At 46.9% G+C, this 25798-nt stretch overlaps 3 protein-coding genes across 3 annotated transcripts; 1 reads left to right on the forward strand and 2 right to left on the reverse strand.

Annotated features, from left to right (window-relative positions):
* Nucleotides 1-1059: 1059 nt before the first annotated feature.
* Nucleotides 1060-4309, reverse strand: LOC123408406 (girdin homolog). The gene is made up of 9 exons (XM_045101521.1): nucleotides 3925-4309; nucleotides 3664-3833; nucleotides 3499-3561; nucleotides 3354-3373; nucleotides 3208-3252; nucleotides 2656-2744; nucleotides 1960-2099; nucleotides 1346-1434; nucleotides 1060-1228 (listed from the first exon to the last, which is right to left on the reverse strand). The coding sequence occupies exons 1-9, from the start codon at nucleotides 4307-4309 to the stop codon at nucleotides 1060-1062; spliced, it is 1170 nt and encodes a 389-aa protein (XP_044957456.1).
* A 5362-nt stretch (nucleotides 4310-9671) lies between these two features.
* Nucleotides 9672-16805, forward strand: LOC123413125. The gene is made up of 9 exons (XM_045106081.1): nucleotides 9672-10745; nucleotides 10838-10963; nucleotides 11261-11340; nucleotides 12607-13022; nucleotides 13756-13940; nucleotides 14052-14137; nucleotides 14315-14448; nucleotides 15367-15666; nucleotides 16423-16805. Exons 1-9 carry the CDS (start codon nucleotides 10008-10010, stop codon nucleotides 16605-16607), a joined length of 2250 nt encoding a protein of 749 aa, XP_044962016.1. The 5' UTR covers nucleotides 9672-10007; the 3' UTR covers nucleotides 16608-16805.
* Nucleotides 16806-17142: 337 nt separating this feature from the next.
* On the reverse strand, nucleotides 17143-20352 carry LOC123413126 (girdin homolog). Its single transcript, XM_045106082.1, has 9 exons — nucleotides 20194-20352; nucleotides 19933-20102; nucleotides 19768-19830; nucleotides 19623-19642; nucleotides 19477-19521; nucleotides 18925-19013; nucleotides 18229-18368; nucleotides 17615-17703; nucleotides 17143-17497 (listed from the first exon to the last, which is right to left on the reverse strand). The coding sequence occupies exons 1-9, from the start codon at nucleotides 20276-20278 to the stop codon at nucleotides 17362-17364; spliced, it is 837 nt and encodes a 278-aa protein (XP_044962017.1). The 5' UTR covers nucleotides 20279-20352; the 3' UTR covers nucleotides 17143-17361.
* Between the last annotated feature and the right edge of the window lie 5446 nt (nucleotides 20353-25798).

The raw sequence follows: 25798 nt of genomic DNA on the forward strand, positions 1-25798 counted from the left end.
CGGGCGCGTGCGTGTACGGTCGGGCTCAGAACGGACGACAACGCGAACCGGCAACTAACAACGGATGCAAGTTTTGAAAACTGGCGGCACGGAGATGCCGATGCAATGCATGTGTTTTGATCACAGATAATGAGGTTTTCCGTGGTGTTGCAGGTGATTCCAAGCTCCTCGCTTCCAAGGCATCTTGTGCCTCTCACATGCTTGGGCCCGGATTCCCATATGTCAAAGCAGCTAAGAGCTATCTTCCAAGCAAGAAGCTATGGATGAATCCAGATTCTTGTCCAGGAACATCGAAAATTCTGTCAAGTTATTACAAAGTTTGGAGAAACTAACTTGATGGCTCCGTTTAGTTTTCTCTTTTCTTTTTCGTAGGGTAGTTTATGTTGTTGTATAATTTTGACATGATATGAGGTTAGTTTTTGTGAGCGGGAGATCTACAGCGGTGCATCCCAATATTTTGTGTAGTTGGCGCTGGTGAGACATGAGAATCAACAGCGGTGTGTCCCAATATATAGCATATTTGGCATTGGTCAAACACTTACGTTGTCCTAGCCCTACATTGGATAATTGGCGACGAAGTCAATTATGCATAGTTATTGTGTGTGTCAAATGTAAAGCCGAGAAAATTTGGTGGTGTGTATGCGGAGTTGGCAGCGATGAAGGCCTCACCCTAGCCCTACATTGGTCACCCTAGCCCCATACACATCCAAGTATTCGTCTAGGGTTCAGATATTCGTGAATTTTTTTCAGGAAAGAGATGCATCTATTGTTGACACAAACTGCAAAGCCAATTCTGTAGTAGAGAGCAGGTGAAAATGGCAGTGTGGATTCGCAATCGTTCAGATCACAATACCAGACAGGGACAGCAAAGGAACAGAGACATGTGTTCGTACTGATCACTGAAAATTTTACGGCCGTGTCCCCGTTGTTTCGATAGGCACTGCAGGTCGGGTAATGCAACGACAAGAGCTAACCGCTCGCCAAAGTACAGCCGGCTAATCTAAGGTTTTTCTTAACGTCCACAAACAATCTGATCCTTGTCACTGATTTACTGGGAACTCAAGCCACCGGCGTGTTCTCTACTTCTCTAATTAGTTTGCCACCGCCGCTGCCGGCGCTGCCTCCTCCTCCCCCCGCCATGTTGTTGGTTCCGCAGCCAGGGCAGATGTAGCGCCTCCGCAGCTCCTCGGCGAGTGAATTGTGCACGCTCTCCAGCTCGGCCACGCGCTTGCGTCGAGTCAAGGAAAGCTTCCGCGAACACACGCCAAGGAAGAAGCAGCAGCAAGAGCATGCATCTATGTAAATGCGCAAATGTAGCGATTTCTAGACTGGTGAAAAAGGATATCCTCCGAGCTCCTGCAACTGCTTCGTCTCTTTCATCACAGCCTCCATAAGAACTCTCTTTGCTCGGACATCAGCCAGTTCATGACGCAGCTGTAAAACAAGGCAAACAGTATTTCTGAGAGATCATGCCCATATAAATCGCCGAACAATGTGCATTCCTGCAAAAGAATACTTCAAAAAAGCAAGTGCTATCTTCTTGTTAAAATTACGAGAAGCGCTATAGCTTGGAACTGGTTCTCTCTCCAACGATGCAGCGGCATCATCTGCCTACCAGTAACTACCTACTTGTTAGCCCCAACCCGTTGGAATTATAATGATCCGGTCCTAGTGTTTAGCATACAGAAACATTTAGCACAACAAGTATTTATCAGCAGAAACTACTATACTTTGCACCGTGATGAATATCATCAACACTATTTTCTTTGTCTTTTGATGAAAAGGATAATGCAGATAATATGCACGTGAGTGGCAAATATGTTGTGTCCCTCACATAAATTCTTTATCACCAATTTTCTTCCGAACTAGTACAGTCAAGAGAAAACCAAAGAAGTGTATCGCATCAATTGAATAGTTAATAAATAACACAATATCAGGGGAAAGAATGGAGAAAATAACCTTTTCAAGTTCAAGCAGGTCCTTTTCATACTCTTCCTCCAATACATGCACCTCAGCATTAATGTTGTTCATCTGATCAACCGAATCTATCAACATACCTTCTGAGTCCATAGTTTCATTCATGTCGCTCACATTTTGACCTGCCAAGGTGAGCATTTCAGTCTAAGAAGAAACAAGAAAATAGCCATATTGAGCACAGTACTTTATGACAGATGATTCACAAGATCAAATGGGAGAGGTATCATGCAAGTCATATCCTTAGCACATGGCAAAGCACATAGTTAACAAAATGATCACGGAAAAACAAAGCCAACAATAACATAAATTATATCTGTAAGTATATTGACAACACAAAATGGAACACATTCTTTATCTTATTAAGCAATCACATATTTATCTTGTTATGAAGAACAGAATACAAGAGCAGCTTACCAGCCATTACATTATTATTATGTGCACCCTTACTCTTCTACACCACAACAAAGACACAGATGATTGAGCTAAAGGTAACAAGCTTTTGGGTACAGACATAACAAAGAACAGCACAGAAACGCAACTTACGACTCCAATTATCCTTCAAACTACTCATAAGGGATCAAACAGAAATAATAAGGGAGTTGCAAAATTACAGGAGGCCTTCTTAAGGTATTCAGGAAGCGAAGGTGTTATGTATGCACTACGAGTTGGCGTGCTTACCCTCTGCTGACTTGCCTTGCTTACCATCTGCTGATGGCAGTCCAGAGTACCTCTCTGCTAATTCTGCAGAAGCCTTCTGTTGAAACTGCCTGCAGAGGAGGAATGAAGTTTATCTCGAGATAATTGGCAAAGAAGAAACTTCTGATGTAAGTTTCAGCTAGCAGGCAAAGAAAATATACCAAATGGACATAAATAAGAAAAGGTAGAAAAGTGATTCTGTTGAACTATTTTGACGAATTAAACAAAACTGAGCAGTATCCCCTAACACCATCTTCATAAGGTTATAGCAAAGGATCTTAGTAATGCTGTCAAAAATTGAAACATGTCAAAATCTCACATGATTACCCTTACTGCAGGTTACTGTGTTATAACATATACAATGCTCTACTTCATGCATCACTCTAATTTGGAGATCCACATATATCCCTATTCGAACCCGCGCTGTAGTTTGGTCAGAAATAGGTGAAGTACAACACTAGCAACGGCCATGGTATTTTACATCCAGGGAACAACATGAAGTCATTGCTGGTAAACCAAATGAACAGCACATACCTAATCCTTGCATTCATTTCAAGCATCTGCCTCAAGAACTCGTCTCTGAAACAACCAACGCAGGCGCATGTGTAAATTAGTTGTTATGTACTGCAGGTCTGGAGCACAACAGAAACAGACAGATAGACAAATTCCATCCCACTCACCTCTCGATGTCCTCCTTGCTCTTCGGAGCCCCGACAGTTGCAATTCCAATCACACACACAACATCAACACAAAAACCGCGTCATATTTAAGCAACAAGAGACCAGGACCCTAACTGAACCCGCTTCGATTATCGAGATTTCTGACCTTAAGCGCCTCCAGTTCGGAGCCCAGCTTCGCGATCTCCTCCTGGAGATGAGAGATCGTCGCCTAAACGCGCCACGACAACACGTCGAACCAAAATCAGGCGAGCTGGCAGTAAACGGAGACACGATTCACACGTTTCGGGGCGAGAGAGATGAGGGGGGAGACCTCGAGCGCCTGTATCGACGCGTCGGCGATGGAGGCCTGCACCTCGCTCCCGCGCAGCTTCGTCTCCGCCGCATCACGCGCGCTCTTCGCGGCCTCGAGCTCCGCCGTGGCCGCGTCGGACGCTGAGACCACGTCGTCGAGGCGGCGCTTCAGGCCCGAAACCGTGCGCTCTGCACTCGAAGCGGAGAAGCAACTGCGTCAGCCGGGGGCCCGAAACCCTACGGCGCTATGGGGGTGGGTGCGGGGAGGGGGGACGCTTACCGCCGTGGGACTTCTCGGCGGCGAAGTCGCGGATGATGGATAGGAACTGCTTCTCGCCGCCCGCTGCCGCCCCTGACGCGGCCATGGGGAGAGGAGAGGGCGACGGGTGCGGGACGTTCTTCTGGAAGGTTCTGGAACTCGAGGGGGGTTTGATGGGGGCGGGAATGGAGCGGGCGACTGGCCGTGTTGGACAACTGGAGCTTATAAACCCTCGGCACTGGACAGCCACGCGTAGATGGACAAAGGGTACATGGGCTTTTCCAGTTATTTTTTGGGCCTCGCAGCCCATCAGCGGCCTGTAACTCGAATCAAAATCCGGCGGAGCACCATCGCCGTTCATGCCGTACACCCACATACCCCGGTAAGACTTGTAGAAGATCTCCATGTGAGATCATGATCAACTTTAAAAATCATACCTACCTAGACATTTCGAAAATATCTGAACAACATCCACGTGGTTTATGTCTATAACTTCAGAAAAAATCATATCAAAATCGATGTACATTTCAAATTTGAAAGTGAACAGTAATAATTGTTGGTGAATAGTACTTTGACACTATTTACATTTTTTTTTCTGTTTCTATCAATGTAGGAAAACGCTTTCACCCCGCGGATCGGCTGAAATTTTGATCGGTCGCGTGCGGGCCAAATGTTGTATCACCCTTCACACATATCTTATTTTTCCGGTCCTTCTTTATCCTCTGGGACACGCATGTCGTAGACACCGCTGACGACAACGACGACGAGCGGATGCGCCCGAAGCCCATTCGATGTCGTCCTAAACGCCTCACCCTTCTCTCCATGTTATCGGTTTTTTGCTTTTTTTTTGCACCAATGCTTCAAGTGCATGTGTGCATGTGCGTATGAGCTCTTCTTCATGGTCGGCGTCCTCTTTTCCCAGCAGCCTCGACGGAGTCCACGGGTGTCGGCGACGCCAACCAGTTGCCCTTCAAACCATCGGTGGGTTGGCCACAAATGATGCGACGGGTGGCCATGATATGGCCGCACCCATGTTGCATGACTCAACGACGAGCAACGTTTGTTGAGGGCATCGATGCTGCAACTGACATGCACTTTGCTAGAATCGGTTGCCGGAAAAGCTATTACTGACATTTTGTTGGAACCAACACCGATGCTGCAATGCAACCAGCATGTTACTTTGTTGGGTGGTCGCCAGAAAAGCTACAACCACACTAACATTTTGCTGGAACCAAATGAACGTAGACCCATTTTGCTAGCATCATCATTGTTTTTTGCTGGAGCTAGTCGTCGAGGAAGGTGTAACCTCACTAACATTTTGCTGGAACCAAACTATCGTGAATCATTTTTGCTGGCACCATCGTTTTGTTTTGCTGGAAATTGTGACTATTTTTGTTACAACCCGACAACGGCGATGTTTGATTTGTTGGAACGATGAATGCTTTGTTAGGACAAGACTTTTTGCTTGATACAACCCATCAAACTACTAGACGGCTTTGTTAGGGATGCGCCCGTCGATGAAAAACGGCGTTGCTACAAGCTATATGGGGTGTTGTTGTTCACCGGAGTTGTGACCTTCACCAACAGAAGCTGCATGCGGCGAACCAGCGAGAGCCTAGGCGAACCGGGGGCGCTGCAACCGGGGGTAGGCCATGCTGCGGACAAGCTATAGGGACGCTAGTGAGCAACATCAATGATGGTGGGCATGCGCAAGCGGCGGCGCTGCCTTCTTTTCTTGTGCCTTTTTCTATCTACGCCGCAAGTTTAAAGAACGGTTAGGTCAGATCCAACGGGTATTTACAAACTGGTCGAGCGACTAGGACTAAGGATGGCAATTTTACCCATGGGTACGAGTACCCACGGGTACCGTACCCGCATGGGCAGGGTGTGGACACACTTTTATACCCATGGGTAGTACTCATACCCTACCTGTTAAATCATGGGTAGGGTATGGGTATAGCCTTGTACCCGTGGGTATACCCATACCCTACCCATTTGTGAACTAATGTTATGTTATCGCCAATTAATCATTAATTTGTCATGTGACTCATCTACTCCTATTAACTTATGAGTATGTTGTGATTTCTCAATTTTGCTCGTGGTCATGTACTCATCTACCTCTTATCGAGCCAAGATAATTCAACTTTGTGTCAACTGTGCTATCAGTGAGTGTAAAATTGTAAACAACTTGTGTACAATTTGTTCTACCCGCTGGGTATCCAATGGGCACAAGTAATCGTTGGGTATGGGTATGGGTAAAGTTTTATACCCGTGGGTATAGGTATGGGTAGAATTTTATACCCATTAACTAGACGGGTATGGATATGGTATTGCTCTACTCTGCCCATACCCTACCCATTGCCATCCTTAACTAGGACTAGACCGGCTCAACTATTGAGCCGATATGTCGGCGCCTAAATTACACCTCATGAAAGTGCAGTTTTCAGCCTGAAGGCATATTGACAGCAGCAAAAATCATAGCTACAGGACTCCAAATGGCATGAAAATTCACAGCATACTAGAGAAACACAAGGGGTACAACTAACTCCATTGGACCAACCTCAAAAGAGCTACAGATCACAAGATGCGAGCAAGACAAGACAACAACAAAACATAACAGAATCCAGACTTAGAAATATTTCAGCACGTCTAAAACATCACTTTTTCTAGCAACTTGAGGGCTATCGAAACACACCTAAACATGCATTTCTATTGCAACCAAAATACTAGGGGCTAGTATAAACACCCAAGATCAACTCTCTAGTTGACAACTCCGTCAAACGAAGCACGGAATAAATCCTACGAATTAAACAAAAGGGCATCACGGCAAAATATCTCACGAACTAACTTCCTCAAAAGCTAAAACTAATTGCACAAAAAAATCCATGGGATTTTTCTACTCCGGAAACATATAAAATATGTAGGGTTTGCAACACAAAATAATGCCACACATTAATGCGGGAAAAATAACCTATAAACGGGAAAATAAACTACCGGCAAAACCCTTCACGGAAAAATACGAGTGTCCGCTCTAAAATACACGAAAAAATAGTCCCTAAAACATAGGCATTTTATCTAAGGCACTCGAGCAATCCGGACCACAAGTTAAAATAAATACGGGACGAAACAAAATAGAACAGCACGTTAAACTAGGCATTCGGCACGTAAACTACAGCAAATAATTATGCAAGTTTTATAAACGGATTCTACGCACAAACCTACACGAAAAGCATATAAAAATCATCGCGATCCGACTTACGGATTGAAAGCTACGTGCGTTTAACTATTTATCTAAAACCTGAAATACAACTAATTCAGAAAATCCTAAATTCTAACGGGCCGAATCTGGTGGGCGCAACATAGCAAATACACGCCTGGGGCGAGGGATAGGGCTTGCGGGGCTCACCTTGCTGGCGGGGGTTGGGCCTTGCAGCTTGGGCCGAGGAGAGGCGAGGTGGAGGGACGCCGGTGCGGGCCGGCTGCGAGGAGGCCGAGCTGGGCCGCTGGGGCGCTCTGGGCCTGGCTCGGGCGCTGGCGTGGGGTGGGCCGAACTGGCCTCGGCCGGCGCGGGGCCCAGCTCGCGAGCAGCTGGTGCGGCCCAGGCGCGCAGCGGGAGAGCGACGCGCGGGCGCTCGCCGTTCTTCTGCCCGAGCGCGCGAGCCATGGCGGCGGCCGGCGGCTCGATCCGGCGGGGTGGAGGCAGGCGCCTCGGACGGTTGGTGCAGGCGGCCGGTTCCGGGCGGATCCGAGGCGCGGGAGTCTCCCGGCGGGATCTGGCGCGACGGCGCGCTGCGCGGGGAAGGCGGCAGCGGCTCGGGGAGCCCGGGGCGGCGCGGCCGACGGGGATGGCGCGGCCCGAGGGCGACGGGGCTCCGGCGAGCAGGTGGGGGATGGGTCAGTCGGGCCTGCTGGCGGTGCGGCACTCCGGCGGCCGGCCGGACGGTGCTTGGAGCTCGCTCGGGAGGAGCTGCGGGAAGAGGCTCGGCCTCGAGGCGGCGGCGCTGGATCCGGGCCTGGTGCGGGCCTACTGCGGGCCTCGCGGGCCGGCGGCGGCTGCGGGACAGAGAGTGTTGCGGCTAGGGTTAGGGTTAGGGCGCGTATTTCGAGGAGGAGAGAGGAGGCTGTCCAAAAATTAAGGAGGAGGGGGGTATTTATAAAGAAAAGAGCGGCTCGGTTAACCGGAATCGCGTTCCGGATCCAACTGCGGGGTCGAATTCGGACGATTCCGAACGCGGATATGGGTACGCGGCCGTGCAGAGGGGATATCCGGAGACGAGAGGGAGAACGGGCGGCGCGGCACGAATTTTAAAACACCGACAGACGTCCGACGAATAACCGAAGACGGTGCCGCTACGGTCGACCGTTCGGGTACCATACGGACTCCGATCGCGACGAAATTCGACAGGCGGCCTAGCCATAACTAATCGCGACCGCGTGCCAAGTTTCACCTCGATCAGAGAAAGTTTTAAACGCACTTTAAAAACAGGGTTACGACGGTGCCGCGGGCGCGTGCGTGTACGGTCGGGCTCAGAACGGACGACGACGCGAACCGGCAACTAACAACGGATGCAAGTTTTGAAAACTGGCGGCACGGAGATGCCGATGCAATGCAGATGATGCGAATGATGCGATGATGATGCGACAAATGAAAATATACCCATACGACGAAAACGGAAAGAAAAGGGAATCTTCTGGAACATCGGCATCGGGCTGTCACAGCTAACCCCACGGGGCACGAAGCATCCACGTAAGATGGTGTACGCGAGGAAAAGACAAGTTAGATGCTTTTAAACGTTTTCCAATTTATATTGATGCCATGATGATAAATTTAGTTTGCAAGCACGATAATTTTTGACAACAAAATAAACTAAGACAGATTTGACATGTACGCCAAGTAAACTTGTCATTTTAGTGAACATAATTTGCCGGTAAAAAATCTGACTTCAGATTTGTAGTGGAGTCAAAGTAAAAGAGACGTGCATTCTCTCGCTGGCCAAGCTCATCTCAAACGAGCGATGCGATATACTCCCTCCGTTTCTAAATATAAGTCTTTTTAGAGGTTTTATTAAAAAACTATATACGGATATATATAGACATATTTTAAAGTGTAGATTCACTCATTTTGCTTCGTACGTAGTCCCGTAATAAAATCTTTAAAAAAACTTATATTTAAGGGCCTGTTTGGGACTGCTCCACTCTAAAAAATTCAGCTCCGCTCTAGAAAACACAAGCCAAATGGGGTAGCTTCACGATATATAGCTTCACAAAAAAACTAGAATCCAGGGTCCAACTTCCTGTTTTTCATGAAGCTCTCTAGGAGGTGTTTCATAAAATTATAGAAGCTGGAGTTGGATTGATATTACCCACCACTGACACCCGTAAGTGGATACCCCTTCGTTTCTCCTCTCTCATCCAATCAAATAGATCTTTTCTACCAAATTTTCCATTCGTGAAACTGAAGCTGGATAAAAGCCAAAAATTCTCTTTAAAAAAGCTACAACTTCTATATAAAACTGCTTCAAAGTGGATTTGGTGGAACGAAAGTGTTTTTGATGGAGCAGAGCGGTCCCAAACAGGGCCTTAGGAACGGAGGAAGTACACAGCAGCTCCCGGCCTCGGTCATCGGCCTTGTTCCGTGCCGGCCGAAGGCCGACCCGGGCCGCAAGTACATGCCCGTGGGCCGGGCCTGGAAGCACGGCCCAGCTTTAGCGTCCAATCCCCTTCACTCGTTCTCGCTCTCGCGGCCGATCCCCCTCCCTCCCCCTGTCTTTGCTCGTCACACGGACCCGCGCACCGCCCAACCCTAGCGCGCCGCCGCCTGCCCCTCGTCCCGGGCGAGCCTTCTCGCCGCCAGCGGTCACGCCGACGAGCCTATCCGGCACCCACCCCGAGGACGCCACCCCGAGGCCAAGTACCAAGTCCAGCCCACGCAGCAGTACCACGCCCCGGCCGGCCGGCCCCGTTGGCTGCAGTAGCACGCAGCCCTCTCTCCAGTACGCTTCTTGGCTTCTCTTCTACTCCTGTTCCTGCCGACGGGGGCGGCCGGCGGCGACCAGCCACCAGCACCTGCGGGCGGCCGGCGGTCCAGCCCTCCGCCTCATGTTATGGCGCGGCTGCCGCTGTCGCTGTCGCCATCTCCACCGGCTTTCACCCCCGTCAAGGAGGAGCCGGACGTCGGCACCACCACCGCTGCTACTCGCACTTCGCGCCCACCGCCCCGCAAGAAGCGCCGCCGGGACCACCTTCCGGCAACCCCAACCCAGCCGCTGCCCACGCCCCAAACTATTCTATCCCGGATTTCGAAAGCCGATTCCTTCGATGTCAAGCGATGCGGGAAGCTGGACCTAACGCCGACGACCGTGCCCACCTCCATAAAGACCGAGCCTGAAGCTGACGACGGGGCTGGCAAGGATGCAGGAGGGGAAACATTGGGCGCACCACCGCACAAGAAGCGCCACCGGGACCACCTTCCGGTAACCCCAACCCAGCAGCCCCTTTTCACGCCCCAAGCTACCCTGCCGGGCATTTCAAGGGCCGATTCTTCGGCGGACAAGTGGAGCGAGCAGCCCAGCGCAACGCCGACTGCCACCGTCAAGCGTGAGCTCGACACTGACGCTGGCAAGGACGCAGGAGGGAAGCTGGTCCGGAGACGACGCCCCTTCCCCCAGAGGCCCACGACAGGGCAAGCACCCACCATGTGGGCCAATCGTGGCCGCCTCGGACGTCTCCTGCACAATCTAGTTCGCTCACACCAATGGCGAGATGCGGCCGGGGTCTTCTCCGTGCTCCTACCTGGCATCCAGCGCCCTGACTCCTTTGAGGAGGCCCGCAGCATTTTAGTGGTAAGCAGAACATGCTGGGTGTAATTTTTATAGCAGCTCGTGGTTTTGGTAGAGTTAGTGTTTTCTAATGAAGGCTTGTTGCTCGATTGAAGGATGCGATGGATATTCATAGACGCCTTGCTCAGGACAGCGGTGGCAGGAGAACCTACTGCCACAGGACGCAGAAGGTTTTTGATGTTTGGATACAACGGCTAATGTGGTTGCCTACTTGTACAAAAGTAAGTTCCTAATTTGTTGTCAAGTTTAAGAATAATACAATCTTAAATTAGTTAATTATCTTATTATTATATATACCATGATTAAAGTTGTTAATACAACCATATCTGAACAAACCCCTGAAAATGGAGCCATGGGTTTGTTATAATCTGTATTGTTACTAATCGGTACTATTCAGAGCCTAATTGGATTAAAAATGTTTCCTGGAATAACATTGAATTGCAAATCCAATAACGTTAATAGATGTACAAACATCATGCTCCTTTGTATTTGCTTAACACTGTTAATTTGTTTGGCAGAAACACATGGTTAAACTCGAACTGGCTCTATTTTATCTTTCACAAGGCAAGATCGGCGATGCACACAATGCAACAAGAGTGTGAGTTACCGACACAGTCTGTTGGTGTTTACATTTGTCGTGTCCTGTATACACTTTTTGACATGTTGTTTCTGGGGAATTCGATGATCTGTGATAGGCTTATAGCCATGCCATCTTGTTGGTTGTTACAATTTACATGCCCAATTCCTTAGAAACCAAGTATCAGTCTATCATGTTAAATCCAAAGAAATTATTTTTTCCACATGTTATCAGACAATAGAGACTTTATTACCTGTGAGGTACTAGGTAACTTTTCATTAAGAGTACAATCCATTTGGTCCAGGTATTTGTTACATAGTAACAGGTTGAACCACCTTCTTGTTTTTTGTCACTCATGTATCAGATTTTGCGCAAACATTCCACTTTGAACCACATTTTATCATCTCAGCTTTTGAAGTGGTTCTGACATGATTGCCCCATTTGCCAGGGTGGTGTGGCACTCACAACTTGACACATTGCAGGCTAATTGGGGCACACATCTCACAGATACTCTCTGACATGGCATAGGCTAGCTGGCGATATGACAGAGGCTAGCTAGAGGTTCGATGTCCATCATGGCAGAGGCTAGCTGGACTGTCCAATGTAGGAGAGCTTGGGTTACCAGAGAGCAGTGATAGTTAGCAGAGACTGGCTGTTGGACCTTTGCTTAGCCTTCTGCCACATCGGATCCATGTTTGCCAAATGCTAAAATAAATGTTTAAATAACACCACAGTTAGTCTGCGATGTGTCAAGCAATAAGTGACTGTTACATCACCCTAATGAGTGTGGCCATCACATCAGAACTAACTCAAATGCTAAAATAAATCAATTCAGAGTGGAATAATTTATGCAAAATCTGGTTCAAAGTGTCACCAAAAACTAAATGTGATTTAAACTGTCACTGTATCACAAATATCTGGTCGAGTGTGGAATTTATTCTTTCATTAACACAAATAGGCACCCAAATTCAAGTTCATGGGTGGTTGTACACTCTCACCTCCCACCACCTGAGCGGCTCATGAGACATTTGTGTGGTTTTCATATGCGGCAATCTAGGGATTTTGTTATGATGAAGAAAGGAATCTACAAATAGTACAAAAGTATGCATCTCTTAAATGCAGACTTTGTGTTAAGATATGTGTAGCGTCTTAATTCTGGTAACTGAAATACTATTCGGGTGTTGAAGCTTTTGGATAATTTAGTTTCTTGTTTTAATTTTCTCTTCCACAGACATGTCTGCTCAGCACTGAGATAGAAGAATTGAGAACTTTTATTCCTTTTTTCAGCCTCCTCACGAAGGACGGACTAAAGATGGAACCAACACTAAATCTGATACATGGCTTGATATCATATGATAAATGGTACTCTGGCTTGCCCAAAGATATGCAACTTGAGAGATTTGATGTGTACGATGAATCATGCAAAATTTCTGTGTCATCGAATGCCTGTGGAGATAAGGGTCTCCAGGATAGTTCAGATGACAATTGCAGCATTGATGTTGATGATGCCAGTTTTCCTGCTTGCTCTTCAGAAAGTTCTATCAATAACGGGAATATAGACAAAATATGCAAGATTCCCAAGCAATCTCATTTTGTTTATCCTGTTAAGGAAAATGATTCAGTAGATTCACAAGTGAAAGAAGAAGTGGTTTCTGAAGATTTTCGAAGCGTATTTTTTAATACCTCTGATGCCCCTACCTGTGGTTAGTGACATTCCATCTACTTCTTCAAGATGTTCATCTGTTTTTTTTTCCTTCCACTAAGTACTAGGTAGTTTAGAGTTCTGGGGTGAAAAAAGACACTGAGTGATTACGTTACTGGAACATCTGGAGCAATCATAAAGAACCACTGGCTTGATGTAATGTACTCCCTCCGTCCCATAATGTGAGACGTTTTTAGATACTACACTAGTATAAAAAAACGTCTTACATTATGGGACGGAGGGAGTATACCTTCTAATACATTTTCTTCTTCTACCATCCACTTCAGCATGTAATACTGCAACCAGATTTAGCCTTCATTTACTTTTATTTGATACATCTGGATCTAAAACATGAGACTATGACATGAATTTTCAAAGAGTGCTGAGCAAGCAAGGAATAAAATCATGAAGAGTCCATAGGTATATAAACAATGCTTGACAACTAAGGTCTGTTACTTCTTTTTTGCATGCGGCAAGTCTGAAACAGCTTTTGATGAAGGTGCTGGAAGCATTGTGTAGATTTATCCTTCTTTTTTGCTAGAGTTGGATCAATCCTTCATCCTTGGTAGCAATGTGTTGCACGTTAGCTTTGTGGCTGTCCCTCACCAGATCAACTAGGCTCATTAATCTGAGCAACCGTTTGTCCATTACTTTTGTTATCTTTATCAATCTTGTTTTATAGCTCCGCATACTTATGTGTTAACATGCTAGATGTTTATTATGGTACTTGGAAGGATTGGAACAAACCTTGTTGCCGCTACGTCTAAAGCATGCTGCTGGGAATTCAAGTGAATGCTTTGATTCGTACTGGAAGTACAAGTCAACACCTAATACCTTCTACACAGATGCAGAAAGATGTCTAAGAGTGGCTCTTCATTCTTCGCCACCAGTAATGGCAGCCTTGTTACCATTAATACAGGTACTTGTCAATCAAACAGGTGCTCCATGTTCTGCATATAACCATGCAATTTATTGTATGGATTTTGTTTTCATCTGTAGACCCATTTTAGCTACCTTTCCTATGGTGTAGATCCTCCTGCTTGGTGATAAACTGAAAGATGCACTTTGTGAACTTGAGAGGACCTGCCGCGGTTCTACTACAGCGCTTCCTTTCAGGTTGATAAGCCATCATGTCATTGGTTATCATTTGAAGCAATTTGCTATCTTAAATCTCATCTCTCATTTTATGTTTCTAAAACATCTTTTGACTATGGTAGTTTCTGTTTTCTGTTCCTTGTTACTGAGATAAGCTGTTGTGAGCTAAGTGGCTGAAGTTTAGTTTTTGTAATGCAGATTGCGTGGTAGATTGCTAGAGTATTTTGACCAAAACCAAGTATCAACTATATCTTCTTGCTATGAGGAAGCTTTGCAAAGAGATCCTACATGTAGCTACTCGGTTGAGAGGCTAACTGAAATGCACAGAAAAGGTTTTGGCCGAAGACTTTTCCTCCCATGGTGCTCTACTATTTGATCGATTCTAGTTTAGTAGTTGACTCCTTACATTGGTGCTGCTACGTGCATTCTAGCAGAAAAAAACGGTATCAGCAAAACTGGAATGAAGTAATGAACTATTCTAAAGTCCATATTTCCTCTGCACATAGGACATTTATCAGCGGAATAAAATAAACAAATGGACTATTGAGGAAAGAAAAAGTGTTAAATCCATGTGTTACTATTACTCGACAACACCTACGTTCCACATCACTTAAACCTGTTGTATGGGAATTATAATGGTTTAGGCTGAGGTGTTTACTTGGAGTGGTTTCATCAGTTGGAAGGTGTAAAGCAAGGGTTTTATTAGAAGTTAAGGGTGGCTGGTTGGCACTATAACTACTCACCCTCTGTTGTGGCACTAAATTTGGTGTAGAGAATGGAAATGTTGCTATTGTGTAACTATGCTCTTGATTTCATCACTGGAAAAGTAATTTGAAACTACAATCCCGAAGAAACCGAGTTATTCTTGCCTGTTGCATGTCAAGTATTCTAGTCTCAAACAACCATACAGTTATTACTGATACTGGTTATTTTATTAGTATAAAGTGGAAATCTCATTAGTTTGTTAGTTGTTACTAGTCCTACGAGTTCCATGCTGTCTTTGCTGCTAGTAGAGAAGATCGTGTGTGTAGTATAGTACATCGTCGAATGTAAGCCATTTTTGTGATCATCAAAACAGAATATTAGTAGTGATATCAGAAGAAAAAATGAACTTCAATGCTACTCGTGGCTTCACATTTTTTGAAGTTATTACGTTGCGTATCTATGTGAACTTCAGAAATGTCAATGGTTTGATTATTTTGCTTGTGGCAATGGTTACATTTTCTTAACCTGTTGTTGCTCCCCCCCAGGATATTATAATACCACACGACTACTTGAGAGAATTGCTTTGCATCTAGACTCTGTGAACGGCAAGCCTTTCGTCTGGGAGGAGCTTGTATCATGCTTCCTTCGGCTTTTTTCTGATCGTACTACTGACTACGAGGATTGTATTTCATGTAATGTTGAAGGAGAGGCATCGATCAATCCTTTTAGTAGTCTTTCCTCAGTCTTCTTTGAGCAACATACAAGGGAATCATGGAAGCTCCGGTGCAAATGGTGGATCAACCGTCATTTCAGCCAAAACATCTATATGTCGGAAACCGCGAAAGGTAACTTTGCTTGTTCCTCGAACTCAATTACTGTTGAAATACAATCACGCGGTGCTCCCTTTCATTTGATTAACTTTGTCAGACAGTAAATGCCATCAAGATGACATTGGTAATAGGGTAATCACTAAATGTCAGATATCAGCATTGAAACTCGTGGTTTTCTTGGCAGCCCATGTTTTCAAAAAGGCGATAGATATCTTTATAACGTGGACCCTGGTTAGCCCATTAGATTTATTGGTGTATAGAACCATCATACTTGGATAGGGCTATCACTCGGTAAAATATTTTTTAGGTAGCAGCTAGTACTCCCTCTGTACCTAAAGTTGGTGAGAACTAGTCTACTTCTCCCCGAGTACAAGTATTTAGGTACAGAGGGGGTAATTGCCAGCCACATGGTGCAATGCCTATACCTTGAAAATATCAGCACATGATGAGGTCCTCCTGCATGGAACAAGACAATGCTATGGAGCTAAGTGTATTAAATTTCTGCCCTTATGTTTCCCATGCCAATAAAGAGCTGGTTACAGATATTAACGAATAAATTCTGTATTGTGCGATATAAAAAATGAAGAGATGTCAGCTACACCAGAATAGTGTGCTCTCTAAATTCTTGATACTCGTGATTTTCCTTTTCTTTTTTTGCAACTCCCATTTTTACGCTCAGTGCAACAGATGCATATGTTCCCCACTTGGCATGGTTTCAGTTCCACTGCTGTGTTTTGATCACAGATAATGAGGTTTTCCGTGGTGTTGCAGGTGATTCCAAGCTCCTCGCTTCCAAGGCATCTTGTGCCTCTCACATGCTTGGGCCCGGATTCCCATATGTCAAAGCAGCTAAGAGCTATCTTTCCAAGCAAGAAGCTATGGATGAATCCAGATTCTTGTCCAGGAACATCGAAAATTCTGTCAAGTTATTACAAAGTTTGGAGAAACTAACTTGATGGCTCCGTTTAGTTTTCTCTTTTCTTTTTCGTAGGGTAGTTTATGTTGTTGTATAATTTTGACATGATATGAGGTTAGTTTTTGTGAGCGGGAGATCTACAGCGGTGCATCCCAATATTTTGTGTAGTTGGCGCTGGTGAGACATGAGAATCAACAGCGGTGTGTCCCAATATATAGCATATTTGGCATTGGTCAAACACTTACGTTGTCCTAGCCCTACATTGGATAATTGGCGACGAAGTCAATTATGCATAGTTATTGTGTGTGTCAAATGTAAAGCCGAGAAAATTTGGTGGTGTGTATGCGGAGTTGGCAGCGATGAAGGCCTCACCCTAGCCCTACATTGGTCACCCTAGCCCCATACACATCCAAGTATTCGTCTAGGGTTCAGATATTCGTGAATTTTTTTCAGGAAAGAGATGCATCTATTGTTGACACAAACTGCAAAGCCAATTCTGTAGTAGAGAGCAGGTGAAAATGGCAGTGTGGATTCGCAATCGTTCAGATCACAATACCAGACAGGGACAGCAAAGGAACAGAGACATGTGTTCGTACTGATCACTGAAAATTTTACGGCCGTGTCCCCGTTGTTTCGATAGGCACTGCAGGTCGGGTAATGCAACGACAAGAGCTAACCGCTCGCCAAAGTACAGCCGGCTAATCTAAGGTTTTTCTTAACGTCCACAAACAATCTGATCCTTGTCACTGATTTACTGGGAACTCAAGCCACCGGCGTGTTCTCTACTTCTCTAATTAGTTTGCCACCGCCGCTGCCGGCGCTGCCTCCTCCTCCCCCGCCATGTTGTTGGTTCCGCAGCCAGGGCAGATGTAGCGCCTCCGCAGCTCCTCGGCGAGTGAATTGTGCACGCTCTCCAGCTCGGCCACGCGCTTGCGTCGAGTCAAGGAAAGCTTCCGCGAACACACGCCAAGGAAGAAGCAGCAGCAAGAGCATGCATCTATGTAAATGCGCAAATGTAGCGATTTCTAGACTGGTGAAAAAGGATATCCTCCGAGCTCCTGCAACTGCTTCGTCTCTTTCATCACAGCCTCCATAAGAACTCTCTTTGCTCGGACATCAGCCAGTTCATGACGCAGCTGTAAAACAAGGCAAACAGTATTTCTGAGAGATCATGCCCATATAAATCGCCGAACAATGTGCATTCCTGCAAAAGAATACTTCAAAAAAGCAAGTGCTATCTTCTTGTTAAAATTACGAGAAGCGCTATAGCTTGGAACTGGTTCTCTCTCCAACGATGCAGCGGCATCATCTGCCTACCAGTAACTACCTACTTGTTAGCCCCAACCCGTTGGAATTATAATGATCCGGTCCTAGTGTTTAGCATACAGAAACATTTAGCACAACAAGTATTTATCAGCAGAAACTACTATACTTTGCACCGTGATGAATATCATCAACACTATTTTCTTTGTCTTTTGATGAAAAGGATAATGCAGATAATATGCACGTGAGTGGCAAATATGTTGTGTCCCTCACATAAATTCTTTATCACCAATTTTCTTCCGAACTAGTACAGTCAAGAGAAAACCAAAGAAGTGTATCGCATCAATTGAATAGTTAATAAATAACACAATATCAGGGGAAAGAATGGAGAAAATAACCTTTTCAAGTTCAAGCAGGTCCTTTTCATACTCTTCCTCCAATACATGCACCTCAGCATTAATGTTGTTCATCTGATCAACCGAATCTATCAACATACCTTCTGAGTCCATAGTTTCATTCATGTCGCTCACATTTTGACCTGCCAAGGTGAGCATTTCAGTCTAAGAAGAAACAAGAAAATAGCCATATTGAGCACAGTACTTTATGACAGATGATTCACAAGATCAAATGGGAGAGGTATCATGCAAGTCATATCCTTAGCACATGGCAAAGCACATAGTTAACAAAATGATCACGGAAAAACAAAGCCAACAATAACATAAATTATATCTGTAAGTATATTGACAACACAAAATGGAACACATTCTTTATCTTATTAAGCAATCACATATTTATCTTGTTATGAAGAACAGAATACAAGAGCAGCTTACCAGCCATTACATTATTATTATGTGCACCCTTACTCTTCTACACCACAACAAAGACACAGATGATTGAGCTAAAGGTAACAAGCTTTTGGGTACAGACATAACAAAGAACAGCACAGAAACGCAACTTACGACTCCAATTATCCTTCAAACTACTCATAAGGGATCAAACAGAAATAATAAGGGAGTTGCAAAATTACAGGAGGCCTTCTTAAGGTATTCAGGAAGCGAAGGTGTTATGTATGCACTACGAGTTGGCGTGCTTACCCTCTGCTGACTTGCCTTGCTTACCATCTGCTGATGGCAGTCCAGAGTACCTCTCTGCTAATTCTGCAGAAGCCTTCTGTTGAAACTGCCTGCAGAGGAGGAATGAAGTTTATCTCGAGATAATTGGCAAAGAAGAAACTTCTGATGTAAGTTTCAGCTAGCAGGCAAAGAAAATATACCAAATGGACATAAATAAGAAAAGGTAGAAAAGTGATTCTGTTGAACTATTTTGACGAATTAAACAAAACTGAGCAGTATCCCCTAACACCATCTTCATAAGGTTATAGCAAAGGATCTTAGTAATGCTGTCAAAAATTGAAACATGTCAAAATCTCACATGATTACCCTTACTGCAGGTTACTGTGTTATAACATATACAATGCTCTACTTCATGCATCACTCTAATTTGGAGATCCACATATATCCCTATTCGAACCCGCGCTGTAGTTTGGTCAGAAATAGGTGAAGTACAACACTAGCAACGGCCATGGTATTTTACATCCAGGGAACAACATGAAGTCATTGCTGGTAAACCAAATGAACAGCACATACCTAATCCTTGCATTCATTTCAAGCATCTGCCTCAAGAACTCGTCTCTGAAACAACCAACGCAGGCGCATGTGTAAATTAGTTGTTATGTACTGCAGGTCTGGAGCACAACAGAAACAGACAGATAGACAAATTCCATCCCACTCACCTCTCGATGTCCTCCTTGCTCTTCGGAGCCCCGACAGTTGCAATTCCAATCACACACACAACATCAACACAAAAACCGCGTCATATTTAAGCAACAAGAGACCAGGACCCTAACTGAACCCGCTTCGATTATCGAGATTTCTGACCTTAAGCGCCTCCAGTTCGGAGCCCAGCTTCGCGATCTCCTCCTGGAGATGAGAGATCGTCGCCTAAACGCGCCACGACAACACGTCGAACCAAAATCAGGCGAGCTGGCAGTAAACGGAGACACGATTCACACGTTTCGGGGCGAGAGAGATGAGGGGGGAGACCTCGAGCGCCTGTATCGACGCGTCGGCGATGGAGGCCTGCACCTCGCTCCCGCGCAGCTTCGTCTCCGCCGCATCACGCGCGCTCTTCGCGGCCTCGAGCTCCGCCGTGGCCGCGTCGGACGCTGAGACCACGTCGTCGAGGCGGCGCTTCAGGCCCGAAACCGTGCGCTCTGCACTCGAAGCGGAGAAGCAACTGCGTCAGCCGGGGGCCCGAAACCCTACGGCGCTATGGGGGTGGGTGCGGGGAGGGGGGACGCTTACCGCCGTGGGACTTCTCGGCGGCGAAGTCGCGGATGATGGATAGGAACTGCTTCTCGCCGCCCGCTGCCGCCCCTGACGCGGCCATGGGGAGAGGAGAGGGCGACGGGTGCGGGACGTTCTTCTGGAAGGTTCTGGAACTCGAGGGGGGTTTGATGGGGGCGGGAATGGAGCGGGCGACTGGCCGTGTTGGACAACTGGAGCTTATAAACCCTCGGCACTGGACAGCCACGCGTAGATGGACAAAGGGTACATGGGCTTTTCCAGTTATTTTTTGGGCCTCGCAGCCCATCAGCGGCCTGTAACTCGAATCAAAATCCGGCGGAGCACCATCGCCGTTCATGCCGTACACCCACATACCCCGGTAAGACTTGTAGAAGATCTCCATGTGAGATCATGATCAACTTTAAAAATCATACCTACCTAGACATTTCGAAAATATCTGAACAACATCCACGTGGTTTATGTCTATAACTTCAGAAAAAATCATATCAAAATCGATGTACATTTCAAATTTGAAAGTGAACAGTAATAATTGTTGGTGAATAGTACTTTGACACTATTTACATTTTTTTTTCTGTTTCTATCAATGTAGGAAAACGCTTTCACCCCGCGGATCGGCTGAAATTTTGATCGGTCGCGTGCGGGCCAAATGTTGTATCACCCTTCACACATATCTTATTTTTCCGGTCCTTCTTTATCCTCTGGGACACGCATGTCGTAGACACCGCTGACGACAACGACGACGAGCGGATGCGCCCGAAGCCCATTCGATGTCGTCCTAAACGCCTCACCCTTCTCTCCATGTTATCGGTTTTTTGCTTTTTTTTTGCACCAATGCTTCAAGTGCATGTGTGCATGTGCGTATGAGCTCTTCTTCATGGTCGGCGTCCTCTTTTCCCAGCAGCCTCGACGGAGTCCACGGGTGTCGGCGACGCCAACCAGTTGCCCTTCAAACCATCGGTGGGTTGGCCACAAATGATGCGACGGGTGGCCATGATATGGCCGCACCCATGTTGCATGACTCAACGACGAGCAACGTTTGTTGAGGGCATCGATGCTGCAACTGACATGCCACTTTGCTAGAATCGGTTGCCGGAAAAGCTATTACTGACATTTTGTTGGAACCAACACCGATGCTGCAATGCAACCAGCATGTTACTTTGTTGGGTGGTCGCCAGAAAAGCTACAACCACACTAACATTTTGCTGGAACCAAATGAACGTAGACCCATTTTGCTAGCATCATCATTGTTTTTTGCTGGAGCTAGTCGTCGAGGAAGGTGTAACCTCACTAACATTTTGCTGGAACCAAACTATCGTGAATCATTTTTGCTGGCACCATCGTTTTGTTTTGCTGGAAATTGTGACTATTTTTGTTACAACCCGACAACGGCGATGTTTGATTTGTTGGAACGATGAATGCTTTGTTAGGACAAGACTTTTTGCTTGATACAACCCATCAAACTACTAGACGGCTTTGTTAGGGATGCGCCCGTCGATGAAAAACGGCGTTGCTACAAGCTATATGGGGTGTTGTTGTTCACCGGAGTTGTGACCTTCACCAACAGAAGCTGCATGCGGCGAACCAGCGAGAGCCTAGGCGAACCGGGGGCGCTGCAACCGGGGGTAGGCCATGCTGCGGACAAGCTATAGGGACGCTAGTGAGCAACATCAATGATGGTGGGCATGCGCAAGCGGCGGCGCTGCCTTCTTTTCTTGTGCCTTTTTCTATCTACGCCGCAAGTTTAAAGAACGGTTAGGTCAGATCCAACGGGTATTTACAAACTGGTCGAGCGACTAGGACTAAGGATGGCAATTTTACCCATGGGTACGAGTACCCACGGGTACCGTACCCGCATGGGCAGGGTGTGGACACACTTTTATACCCATGGGTAGTACTCATACCCTACCTGTTAAATCATGGGTAGGGTATGGGTATAGCCTTGTACCCGTGGGTATACCCATACCCTACCCATTTGTGAACTAATGTTATGTTATCGCCAATTAATCATTAATTTGTCATGTGACTCATCTACTCCTATTAACTTATGAGTATGTTGTGATTTCTCAATTTTGCTCGTGGTCATGTACTCATCTACCTCTTATCGAGCCAAGATAATTCAACTTTGTGTCAACTGTGCTATCAGTGAGTGTAAAATTGTAAACAACTTGTGTACAATTTGTTCTACCCGCTGGGTATCCAATGGGCACAAGTAATCGTTGGGTATGGGTATGGGTAAAGTTTTATACCCGTGGGTATAGGTATGGGTAGAATTTTATACCCATTAACTAGACGGGTATGGATATGGTATTGCTCTACTCTGCCCATACCCTACCCATTGCCATCCTTAACTAGGACTAGACCGGCTCAACTATTGAGCCGATATGTCGGCGCCTAGCATTGGCCATTAATGTAAGTTGAATTAGGAGCTAAAACCTTTTGACGTTGTACATCAGACATTAATGTATGTCTATAGAAAATTAGAGAATATTTAAACATGTATTTTTTAAATGATCTTAAATATTTCACCTAATGTAAGATCTCACACACGTCTCCCCGAGATACCCCTCAAAACTAAATGTACGTGGACATCTGTGACGCTCTCGATTTAATCGTACGCTAATCATACACGCAAATACGTACGATCAAATTCAAGGACTCACGGGAAGATATCACAATACAAATCTAGACACAAATAAAACATACAAACTTCATGTTACAATCCAGGGGTCTCAAGGGCTAGAATACAGAAGCTCGATAAACACACGAGTCAACGGAAGCAACAATATCTGAGTACAGACATAAAACATGAGGGTGCCTTAGAGAAGGCTAGCACAAAAGATACACGATCGAACGAGGCGAGGCCTCCTGCTTGGGAACCTCCTAACTACTCCTGGTCTTCAATGGCCTCCACGTAGTAGTAGGCACCGTCGGGGTAGCAGTCGTCGTTGGTAGAATACTCCATCTCCTAGGCTCCATCATTTGGTCGCAGCAACGGATGAAGGGGCAAAGGGGGAGCAAAGCAACATTGAGTACTCATCCAAAGTACTCGCAAGACTTATATCAGAACTATGCTAAGTACTGCAAGACTTATATCAGAACTATGCTAAGTATGCATCAGTATCAAATAATGGTTTATATGTGGACTGACTGCAGCAATGCAAGAAAGAGAGAGAAGACCTAGTCCTATCGAAGACTAGCAAATACACGCCTGGGGCGAGGGATAGGGCTTGCGGGGCTCACCTTGCTGGCGGGGGTTGGGCCTTGCAGCTTGGGCCGAGGAGAGGCGAGGTGGAGGGACGCCGGTGCGGGCCGGCTGCGAGGAGGCCGAGCTGGGCCGCTGGGGCGCTCTGGGCCTGGCTCGGGCGCTGGCGTGGGGTGGGCCGAACTGGCCTCGGCCGGCGCGGGGCCCAGCTCGCGAGCAGCTGGTGCGGCCCAGGCGCGCAGCGGGAGAGCGACGCGCGGGCGCTCGCCGTTCTTCTGCCCGAGCGCGCGAGCCATGGCGGCGGCCGGCGGCTCGATCCGGCGGGGTGGAGGCAGGCGCCTCGGACGGTTGGTGCAGGCGGCCGGTTCCGGGCGGATCCGAGGCGCGGGAGTCTCCCGGCGGGATCTGGCGCGACGGCGCGCTGCGCGGGGAAGGCGGCAGCGGCTCGGGGAGCCCGGGGCGGCGCGGCCGACGGGGATGGCGCGGCCCGAGGGCGACGGGGCTCCGGCGAGCAGGTGGGGGATGGGTCAGTCGGGCCTGCTGGCGGTGCGGCACTCCGGCGGCCGGCCGGACGGTGCTTGGAGCTCGCTCGGGAGGAGCTGCGGGAAGAGGCTCGGCCTCGAGGCGGCGGCGCTGGATCCGGGCCTGGTGCGGGCCTACTGCGGGCCTCGCGGGCCGGCGGCGGCTGCGGGACAGAGAGTGTTGCGGCTAGGGTTAGGGTTAGGGCGCGTATTTCGAGGAGGAGAGAGGAGGCTGTCCAAAAATTAAGGAGGAGGGGGGTATTTATAAAGAAAAGAGCGGCTCGGTTAACCGGAATCGCGTTCCGGATCCAACTGCGGGGTCGAATTCGGACGATTCCGAACGCGGATATGGGTACGCGGCCGTGCAGAGGGGATATCCGGAGACGAGAGGGAGAACGGGCGGCGCGGCACGAATTTTAAAACACCGACAGACGTCCGACGAATAACCGAAGACGGTGCCGCTACGGTCGACCGTTCGGGTACCATACGGACTCCGATCGCGACGAAATTCGACAGGCGGCCTAGCCATAACTAATCGCGACCGCGTGCCAAGTTTCACCTCGATCAGAGAAAGTTTTAAACGCACTTTAAAAACAGGGTTACGACGGTGCCGCGGGCGCGTGCGTGTACGGTCGGGCTCAGAACGGACGACGACGCGAACCGGCAACTAACAACGGATGCAAGTTTTGAAAACTGGCGGCACGGAGATGCCGATGCAATGCAGATGATGCGAATGATGCGATGATGATGCGACAAATGAAAATATACCCATACGACGAAAACGGAAAGAAAAGGGAATCTTCTGGAACATCGGCATCGGGCTGTCACAGCTAACCCCACGGGGCACGAAGCATCCACGTAAGATGGTGTACGCGAGGAAAAGACAAGTTAGATGCTTTTAAACGTTTTCCAATTTATATTGATGCCATGATGATAAATTTAGTTTGCAAGCACGATAATTTTTGACAACAAAATAAACTAAGACAGATTTGACATGTACGCCAAGTAAACTTGTCATTTTAGTGAACATAATTTGCCGGTAAAAAATCTGACTTCAGATTTGTAGTGGAGTCAAAGTAAAAGAGACGTGCATTCTCTCGCTGGCCAAGCTCATCTCAAACGAGCGATGCGATATACTCCCTCCGTTTCTAAATATAAGTCTTTTTAGAGGTTTTATTAAAAAACTATATACGGATATATATAGACATATTTTAAAGTGTAGATTCACTCATTTTGCTTCGTACGTAGTCCCGTAATAAAATCTTTAAAAAAACTTATATTTAAGGGCCTGTTTGGGACTGCTCCACTCTAAAAAATTCAGCTCCGCTCTAGAAAACACAAGCCAAATGGGGTAGCTTCACGATATATAGCTTCACAAAAAAACTAGAATCCAGGGTCCAACTTCCTGTTTTTCATGAAGCTCTCTAGGAGGTGTTTCATAAAATTATAGAAGCTGGAGTTGGATTGATATTACCCACCACTGACACCCGTAAGTGGATACCCCTTCGTTTCTCCTCTCTCATCCAATCAAATAGATCTTTTCTACCAAATTTTCCATTCGTGAAACTGAAGCTGGATAAAAGCCAAAAATTCTCTTTAAAAAAGCTACAACTTCTATATAAAACTGCTTCAAAGTGGATTTGGTGGAACGAAAGTGTTTTTGATGGAGCAGAGCGGTCCCAAACAGGGCCTTAGGAACGGAGGAAGTACACAGCAGCTCCCGGCCTCGGTCATCGGCCTTGTTCCGTGCCGGCCGAAGGCCGACCCGGGCCGCAAGTACATGCCCGTGGGCCGGGCCTGGAAGCACGGCCCAGCTTTAGCGTCCAATCCCCTTCACTCGTTCTCGCTCTCGCGGCCGATCCCCCTCCCTCCCCCTGTC

Source organism: Hordeum vulgare, chromosome 7H (genome assembly GCF_904849725.1).
Source record: "Hordeum vulgare subsp. vulgare chromosome 7H, MorexV3_pseudomolecules_assembly, whole genome shotgun sequence".
NCBI classification, from domain to species: domain Eukaryota; kingdom Viridiplantae; phylum Streptophyta; class Magnoliopsida; order Poales; family Poaceae; genus Hordeum; species Hordeum vulgare.

Excerpts from the sequence above, each read along its gene's own strand:
- LOC123408406 (XM_045101521.1), bottom strand. The coding sequence starts at position 4,309 with ATGGAGATCTTCTACAAGTCTTACCGGGGTATGTGGGTGTACGGCATG. Across the intron at positions 3,374-3,498 it reads CCGAACTGGAGGCGCTTAAG|AGCAAGGAGGACATCGAGAG; the intron begins GTCAGAAATCTC and ends GGGGCTCCGAAG. Across the intron at positions 2,100-2,655 it reads GCAAGGCAAGTCAGCAGAGG|GTCAAAATGTGAGCGACATG; the intron begins GTAAGCACGCCA and ends TCACCTTGGCAG.
- LOC123413125 (XM_045106081.1), top strand. The coding sequence starts at position 10,008 with ATGGCGCGGCTGCCGCTGTCGCTGTCGCCATCTCCACCGGCTTTCACC. Across the intron at positions 13,023-13,755 it reads CTCTGATGCCCCTACCTGTG|GATTGGAACAAACCTTGTTG; the intron begins GTTAGTGACATT and ends GGTACTTGGAAG. Across the intron at positions 13,941-14,051 it reads CCTTGTTACCATTAATACAG|ATCCTCCTGCTTGGTGATAA; the intron begins GTACTTGTCAAT and ends CCTATGGTGTAG.
- LOC123413126 (XM_045106082.1), bottom strand. The coding sequence starts at position 20,278 with ATGGCCGCGTCAGGGGCGGCAGCGGGCGGCGAGAAGCAGTTCCTATCC. Across the intron at positions 19,522-19,622 it reads AGCAAGGAGGACATCGAGAG|AGACGAGTTCTTGAGGCAGA; the intron begins GTGAGTGGGATG and ends TGGTTGTTTCAG. Across the intron at positions 17,498-17,614 it reads CAGTTGCAGGAGCTCGGAGG|GCGCGTGGCCGAGCTGGAGA; the intron begins ATATCCTTTTTC and ends GACTCGACGCAA.